Raw genomic sequence first — 8,329 nt, 5'->3', positions numbered from 1 at the left:
AAAAAAAAAAAAAAAGATATATGTGCTCACTGCTACCAGTGTGTCACTGCTTCTATACTTCAGAAGAGGGGTAAGCAACGTATGCTTGTATATACATATGCATAAGTACTTTATATAGACATGCCCGCATATCTATCAATATTTTTAAACTCTGTAAAATCTAATTATAGATAATACCTCTAATTTCAATCCACTGGGTTCATTCTCGCCTTCCTCAATTCCATGTTTGCATCTCACTTCACAGTAAGAATTCTGACTTCCAACAACATCAACAGTTTTACTTTCTCATCATTCAACCAAATAATACACCTACAGAGTTTCAGAACTGCTTTACCCATACCAATACAAAAAACAAACCTAGAAATAGGGTTCAGGATTTTTTTGCAGTCCTTTCCCATCCCCCACCACAAATGAGAGTATACACCAACATCTCCCATGTGGTCATAAATCACGTGGATTAGATTTTCCTTCCTATCCCAAACCCCTTTAGTATGGTTATGTAACTCATTTGAAAGTAGCTGCATTCATTTGTCTAGGTCTGCTTCCAATTTTAGATTATTTCTCCTCTTCCCATCTTATTAATTTATTTTTTTGAATATATAGAACATTAGTGTTCTCTTGGAAGTCAAAAGTATACAGAAAATATACCCTCTTATATTTTAATTTTATTTTTTGTGAGACAGAGTATGATTCTGTTGCCCTTGAAAACTTTAGTGCCCTGGCATCTTAGTTCACAGCAGCCTCAAACTTCTCGGCTTAAGCAATCCACCCACCTCAGCCTCCCAGAGTGCTAGGATCATAGGCAATATGCCCTTTTTTTTGAGACAGAGCTTCCAGCTGTCGCCCTGGGTAGAGTGTCGTGGCATCACAGCTCATAGCAACCTCCAACTCCTGGGCTCAAGCAATTCTTCTGCTTCTGCCTCCCGAGTAGCTGGGACTACAGGCCCCCACCACAATGCCTGATTATTTTGGTTGCAGCCATCATTGTCATTTGGCAGGCCCGGGCTGGATTCAAACCCACCAGCTCAGGTGTAACTGGCTGGTGCCTTAGCCACTTGAGCCACAGGTGCCAAGCCGCAATACATCCTTTTCTATACACTCCTACAGATGGCAGGTGCCTGTATTCCCAGCTACTTGGGAGGCTGAGGCAAGAGAATTGCTTAAGCCCAAGAGTTAGAGGTTGCTGTGAGCTGTGATGCCATTGCACTCTACCCAGAGCAACAGCGTGAGACTGACTCAAAGAAAAAAAGAAAGAGAGAAATAAAAATAAAATCTGGGAAGCACCTGTGGCTCAGTGAGTAGGGTGCCAGCCCCATATACTGAGGGTGGTGGGTTCAAATCTCGTCCCGGCCAAACTGCAACAACAACAAAAAAATAGCTGGGGGTGTGGTGGGCGCCTGTAATCCCAGCTACTCGGGAGGCTGAGGCAAGAGAATCCCCTAAGCCCAAGAGCTGGAGGCTGCTGTGGGCTGTGATGCCACCGCACTCTACTGAGGGTGACAAAGTGAGACTCTTGTCTCTAAAAAAAAAATAAATAAATAAAATCAGCTTTTCAGCATTAAAAAAAAATTGTAATCCTTACCTTCTGTTTTCATTTACCTGGTAAATCTTTACCCATTCATTTAATTTGTAGCCTTTTGAATCACAGCATCTCTGGTTTATAGTACACAGCTGGGTTTTATATGACTATTTGATATTATAATTATTCTCTGTAACAGGATCTTTATTATGTGTGTTTATTTGGTGTGTTTTCTTTGCTTTTTAAAAAACTGTTCTTGGAAGTGGATCTCATGGAGGTAGAGAGTAGAATGGTGGTTATCAGAGGCCGGGAAGGGAACAAGGCTTAGGGTAGATGACATGTTGTTTGAGGGGTCCAAAACAGAGTTAGATAGGAAACATAAGTTCTAGTATTTGTACAGAAGAGCAGAATTGTAATGCCCCCAACATAAAGAAAAGATAAATACTTGAGGTGATAGAAAACAAAACCAAAAACCTCTGGTATTTAGGAAGAATCAGATTTCTATTCTAGTACATATCCTCACATTAATACTTTTTATAGCACCTTTTACAGTTTTAAAGAGCTGTATAAGCTCAAGCAAATTAAATAATACATATAATCATAATATAAACCCCCGTATATCTTTAATTATTTTATATCTGACCTCACAATTTTAAGTGGCATCATCTGATTACCACCTATTACCTATGTAAAAATCAATGATTTATTCTACTTCCTCCCCCCTTTTCCCTTTTCATCCCAGTTTTTTAGTAGCACTCTTTCCACTTTGTCTAAACATATCATTTTTACATATTCTTCTTCTACTGTTTCCCATGTTTCAGAGCTAAAACAAGAGTCTAAGCTCTAAAATTAAATAAATGAAATGCTCACCATAGTCCTTTGCCAAAGTCTCCCCAGCCATCCCTTAGCTGGGTGAAATTTATCCTCCTACACTGTGCTTTTCAATAAAGTAGCCAACAGAGAGACAAGGCCATTTAAAAATTCAGTTTCTATGGGCGCCCCCTGCCTTAGGGTTCCTATGTTATACGTTACACTAGTCACATTTTAAGTACATGTTAAAGCCACATATGGGCAATGACATTCACTTTGGATGGCATAGTAAAAACTGCTTCTAACAATCAAGAAAGTTCTACTGGACAGTGTAGTTCCACTGGATTCCTTAGGAAAGGCAAGTGTCTAGTATTATATGTTTAACAACTCAGGGAAAAATGTTTTTTATAGGCTGAATATAAAATCCTTGATTCACACTTTTTCCCCTAAGTTTCTTGAAAATGTTGCTCCATGTTGCCTTGCTTTGTATGTTGCTTTTGAGAAAATGATGCCCAATTCTCTTGTTCATTAAGTTATTTTCATCTTTTTGCATAGAGTCCTAAAGATGTTCTTTTTTTAAGAGTTAAGACCTAGTAGTTTTACAATACTGTATTATGGCATTTGTTATTCCTGGTCAGTTTCCCCCTGTACTTGGTGAGCTCTTTCGCCAAGATAGATTCACATTTTCAGGTTTTCTTGGATTGCAGTTTGTGCACTGCATAAGAATGAATGCATATGTGACAGTGGTCCCATAAGATTATAATACTGTACTTTTACTGTGCTTTTTCTATGTTTAGATATGTTCAGATACACAACTGCCACTGTGTTATGACTGTCTACAGTATTCAGTACAGTAACATGCTGTACAGCTCTACAGCCTAGGAGCAACAGGTCATACCACACATAGCCTAGGTATGCAGTAGGCTATACCATCCAAGTGTATGTAAGTACACTCAGGATGTCTGCACAGTGATGAAACTGCCCAGCAATGCATTCTTCAAAATGTACCCATGTCATTGAGCCACACACGACTACATTAGTTCTGCCTTAGTGTTCAGATTTTTCTTCTTCAAGGACACTGGTAAATATATGAGCATTATTCCTTCTCTTCTTATCTTTCATTTTTATTACTTTTTCTTGAAGTCCTTTTATTCCTTTATCTCATTCTCTTGGCTGTTTTCCTGCTTTTCTTTAATGTCTTTTATTAAATTTAAATATAAATCTATTCTTTCTTAGGCTCCTTGCAATTTAAATATAAATCTATTTTCTCTTCACTTTCAATATGCTTGTCGTTTTCTTCCACTTCTGTTTGAATGAAATCAGCTGTGAATTCATTTCTTTTCTTTTCTTTTTTTTTTTTTGAGACAGAACCTCAAGCTATGCCCCTGGGTAGAGTGCTGTGGCATCACAGTTCACAGCAACCTCCAACTCCTGGGCTCAAGCGAGTCTCCTGCCTCAGCCTCCCAAGTAGCTGGGACCACAGGTGCCCACCACAACACCCAGCTATTTTTTGGTTGCAGCCATCATTGTTGTTTTGGTGGGCCCAGGCCGGATTCGAACCCGCCACCTTAGGTGTATGTGGCTGGTACCTTAGCCACTTGAACCACAGGCGCTGAGCCTGTGAATTCATTTCTTTGTGGGGTTTTTGGTCCGTTTCTTTTCCTGGTTTTAGTATTTCTAATTAAATGTGCTTTTTAAAACCTCCATAATTGTTTGAGGATATCTGATTCAGTACAGAGTGTTATGTTATAATTTTCTTCTGCTCTGTGGCTGCTTTTCTGAGAAATATTTTCATTAACTGAAATATTCAATTAGCATTTGTTTCTTTTTTAGTCATCTTGTATAGATGTGGTGAGTTTTCTTCTACTCCCAGTAGTATCAGACAGAAAGGGGTCTTTTCTGCAGTTTCTTTAATGGACTGAAGGGCTGGAAGAAAGAGATTGTCTCCTTTCTCTTTCATTTCTACAGTATCCTTAATTTCCCCCTCTTATTCCTTCATTTCCATCATTGCTTTATCCCTATAGGGTTTCTTTCTCTATCTGACTCTCTTTAAGGGTCCACTTCTAGTCTTGTTTACATTTAAGTCCCTTCCCATAGCTGGTGCCTGCCATGAACTACCAAACCCTACCAGTGTTTGGCATACAATGTTAGGCTATCTCTTTCTGGGGTGACTTTGTGTTTCTACTTTATTAGTTAAGAACTTCATTGAACATCATTCATGCAAGTAGATCTTTGTGCAATTCCTCATATAGTTCCTTAATAAATTTTTTGGTAGTAAAATTGTTAGGTCAAAGGACATGCCCCACCCCCAAGTTTTTTTGAGATCGAGTCTCACTATGTGGCCCTTGGTTGAGTGCCGTGGCAACATAGCTCACAGCAACCTCCAACTCTTGGGCTTAAGTGATTCTCTTGCCTCAGCCTCCCAAGTAGCTGGGACTACAGGCACCCGCCACCACACCTAGCTATTTTCTGTTGCAGTTGTCATTGTTGTTTAGCTGGCCTGGACTGGATTCAAACCCACCAGCCTCAGTGTAGTGGCTGGCGCCATAACCACTGTGCTATGGGTGCTGAGCACCCCCCCTTGCCTTTTTTTTATTGTTTAGGATTATTGAGGGTACAAAGAATTAGGCTACGCTGATGCATTTGTTAGATAAAGTCCCTCTTACGGGGAAAGATTTTATGAAAAAGACTTTTATGGCAATTGCAACAACAACAAAAATAAACAAAGAGGACTTAATTAAACTGAAAAGCTTCTGTAAGCTAAGGAGGCATGCCCGTTTTTAATGCTTTTAACTTAATACTGTGAGATAGTCCAACAGTAAGCAGTCTGCAAAAACTATGCATATCTTTTCTTTGGCCTATTTGCAACTAATTCTAACATTGTAAGTGTGAATGCTAGATATAAAAGACTAATTTAATTTTAATACTTTGCTTCTCAAGTGGGCCTAAAGCTCCTATGTCCGTAATTGAGTTTCTAACATGGGAGAATGGTAATTAGCAGTCTAGTATTAGAGATTTAAACCTCAATTACCTTTTCTGCTTCCCGTGTATCATCAAAGAGTCTCCTTTGCCTTCTAGCAGGAATTGGCTTAGCTGTTTCCCAAGCTTCCACCCACATATTGCTTGGAATCTTCATTCGGGCACTCAGTTCTCCTTTCAGCACCATGTTGCCCTTTTCATCAATCACCTCCTCTTCAACATAATCCCGGGGTGAATACCACCTCACAAAATCTTCCAGAACACAACCTGGATTAGCTGCCTAAAATAAGATAAAAAATTCAGCAGAATCAAATAAAATCAACAGTTATTGATAAGCCCATCTGGAAAATCATACTTTCACAAAAAGCCAATCTAATATTTACAAATACAATAGGTAAAACATGCCAGCTGTTAAAACACCAAAAACATTTTATTTTCGTTGTTTCAGTTTTATTGAAAAAGAAAACATTCTCATTTGATGCATTTGGGAATACAAACTTGATGTGACATCATTTTCTTAAACACATTTTATGTTCCATAACTTAGTTTAAAACTGCAGTGTAATAACTACTTAATACGTTTACAAAAGTAGCAAATAAGCTTAAGTAAATTAAATAATACACAACATGATAAGAACAACCCAATGATGGAAAAGTTCTGCTCCTCTTTTACGCAATAAATCAATACTAGTATTACAATAAACATCTGATAATCTAAAAAATGTTCTATTCAGACATCAAATTCTTGTGCTTTGCATTACCATCACATAAACTGATTTTTGTGCTGTTTAAGGAATTTGAATTCAAACTATTATTTTTCAGACTTTTAGAAGCAAACTGATTAAAGTTTTATTCAGTGGATAATTCTATGTAATTAATGATGATGCATGCCAAAACTTTTCAGTGATTCTACTCAAGCCTAGAAGAAAAAAGCTGCATAGTGTTAGTGGTAAGGTATGGAGGTCTTTTTGCAAAAGTTCCAGTAATGTGCTAATAGAGTACTGATGATGAGCCTGAAAACCAACATAATGAGAATGGTTTGTCTCAAATGTGAAGGGCAAAACTGTCAATTTCTCTGTACGGGGCTCACTGGCTACCAGCTTCACCATCCCTACCATCTTAGGGCATCCCCTGAAGGGGTGAGGGATCAGAGGAAGGTCCTTCATTGTCAATATAAACTTCTAAGGGTTATAACACAGTTCATGGCAACAAAGAACTGCTGTGAATTGCAATGGGTCACTCAGTATTCAGGATTAATGTATAACAATCTAGAGATCGTAACCAGACGGCACCATACTCACAGGAAAATATCCTGGGAGACTAAAGCAAACTTACAAAAAATAATATTCTACTCATGCACAACAGATTAAAGAAAGACCTTTCAGGCTTGGCACACATAGCTCAGCAGCAAAGGTGCCAACCACATACACCCAGCCCGGGCCTGCCAAACAATAATAACAACTACAACAACAACAACAGAAATAGCCAGGCATTGTGGCAGGTGCCTGTAGTCCCAAGTACTTGGGAAGCTGAGGCAAGAGAATTGCTTAAGCCCAAGAGTTTGAGGTTGCTGTGAGCTGTGATGCCACGGCATTCTACTCAGGGTGACAGCTTGAGACTCTGGCAAAAAAAAAAAAAGAAAGGAAGGAAGGAAAGGAAGAAAAGAAAGAAAAGAAAGACCTTTCACACCACAATTCTCCCTTCTGGTTGTCCTTACTATGGCAGGCTGAACATAACAGCTACCAAGAGAGGGTCACGACTCACTGCAGCTACCATTTATCTTCTTTTTACTGTTTAAGGTTTATAGTACAAGGCCATGCTCTAGAATCTGCCCATCCTTCTGGAATTGTGAAATGTAGGTACTTCAAGCACAGATTAGCATTTATCTAATGCTCTGGGGACTCCCTTAGTATTAACTTAAGCCATCTCTATTAAAAAAGGTAAAGGCAACCATATCTATTTTAGAGTGCTACGTATTTTCTTAAATATGCTATCTAATTCCCACATAGGGCCAGGTGTCCAAGTTGGTTATTTGAACTACGATCAGTTTTCTGATTTAAAAAAATGTAATACAAGATTTGTAGGAGCCTAGGTTAGTCCAAAATAATCTACTGATCACAGTTTTGCTGAAGTACAATATTATAGGACGTACATAGAACCTTACCATGAAAAACTTCCATAGTTCCCATTTAGAATCTCCTACACATGCCTCTACAAAGATACTACAGCAGGATAGATGAATATGAAGGTAGCTGGAGGTCAGGTGGGAAACAACTGCTGTGGAGGCTGGTATTTCCTGCTGTGCACACAAACCATAATTTGGTTTTGGACTTGCCTTGAGAGCCAAATGGCTTCTCTCTGTTTACTATGAGATGGGTGCCAGCTGCCTTATCACCCCCATAAGATGGATGCCAGCGGCCTCACACCACCCCCTGGGTAGGAGGAAAGGGAAAAAGAGGTAAATGAAATGATGCCAAATACCATTATTCTTAAATCGGTCCTGATCAGGCTGGAACAGGACAGATAAGAAGGGCCAAGAACTGTCATCACGAGAGTTAATGAACTAAGTGCTTTGAGAAACTGTTTTATTTATCCATTAGTTGCTAGATCTGCATTATGTTACTTTATTGTTATCTAACTTTCTTTTATGTTACCTATTGGCTAAACTGCTAAATTGCAAGGTTCGCTTCTGTAAGAGGTCATTGTGACCTTTTTGCTCACTTTTTGCTTCTTTTGCCAACTTTCTTTTTGCTTCTCATTGCTAATTTTCAGCCCACCTGCTTGGCTCTTGCCAACTTCAGACTCCTCAATGCTCTCTCAGTCTGCTTTAAACTTTGCTGAGACAGCCCCATGGTTAATAATAAAGACTCCTTTTTGAAATTCTAATTTGAGTCGGTGGTCCTTATCTCACCCCATAACAACTATACCAACTATTTGTTTTCTTTTTTTTTTTAGATGGAGCCTCAAGCTATGCCCCAGGGTAGAGTGCTGTGGCATCACAGCTCACAGCAACCTCCAACTC

At 39.0% G+C, this 8,329-nt stretch overlaps 1 protein-coding gene across 1 annotated transcript in view; it reads right to left on the bottom strand.

Annotated features, from left to right (window-relative positions):
• Window positions 1-8,329, bottom strand: part of RAB3GAP1 (RAB3 GTPase activating protein catalytic subunit 1) — a 107,767-nt gene that overhangs the window by 14,906 nt on the left and 84,532 nt on the right. The window contains exon 17 of the mRNA XM_023515852.1: window positions 5,361-5,588. Coding sequence (XP_023371620.1) covers window positions 5,361-5,588 — 228 coding nt within the window. The remainder of the gene's footprint in view (window positions 1-5,360; window positions 5,589-8,329) is intronic.

This window comes from Otolemur garnettii, unplaced genomic scaffold, assembly GCF_000181295.1.
Source record: "Otolemur garnettii isolate 467f Iridium unplaced genomic scaffold, OtoGar3 scaffold00080, whole genome shotgun sequence".
In the NCBI taxonomy this organism is placed as follows: domain Eukaryota; kingdom Metazoa; phylum Chordata; class Mammalia; order Primates; family Galagidae; genus Otolemur; species Otolemur garnettii.
Note: the sequence above shows the minus strand (reverse complement) of the source record. Positions and strands in the feature narration are given on the sequence as shown.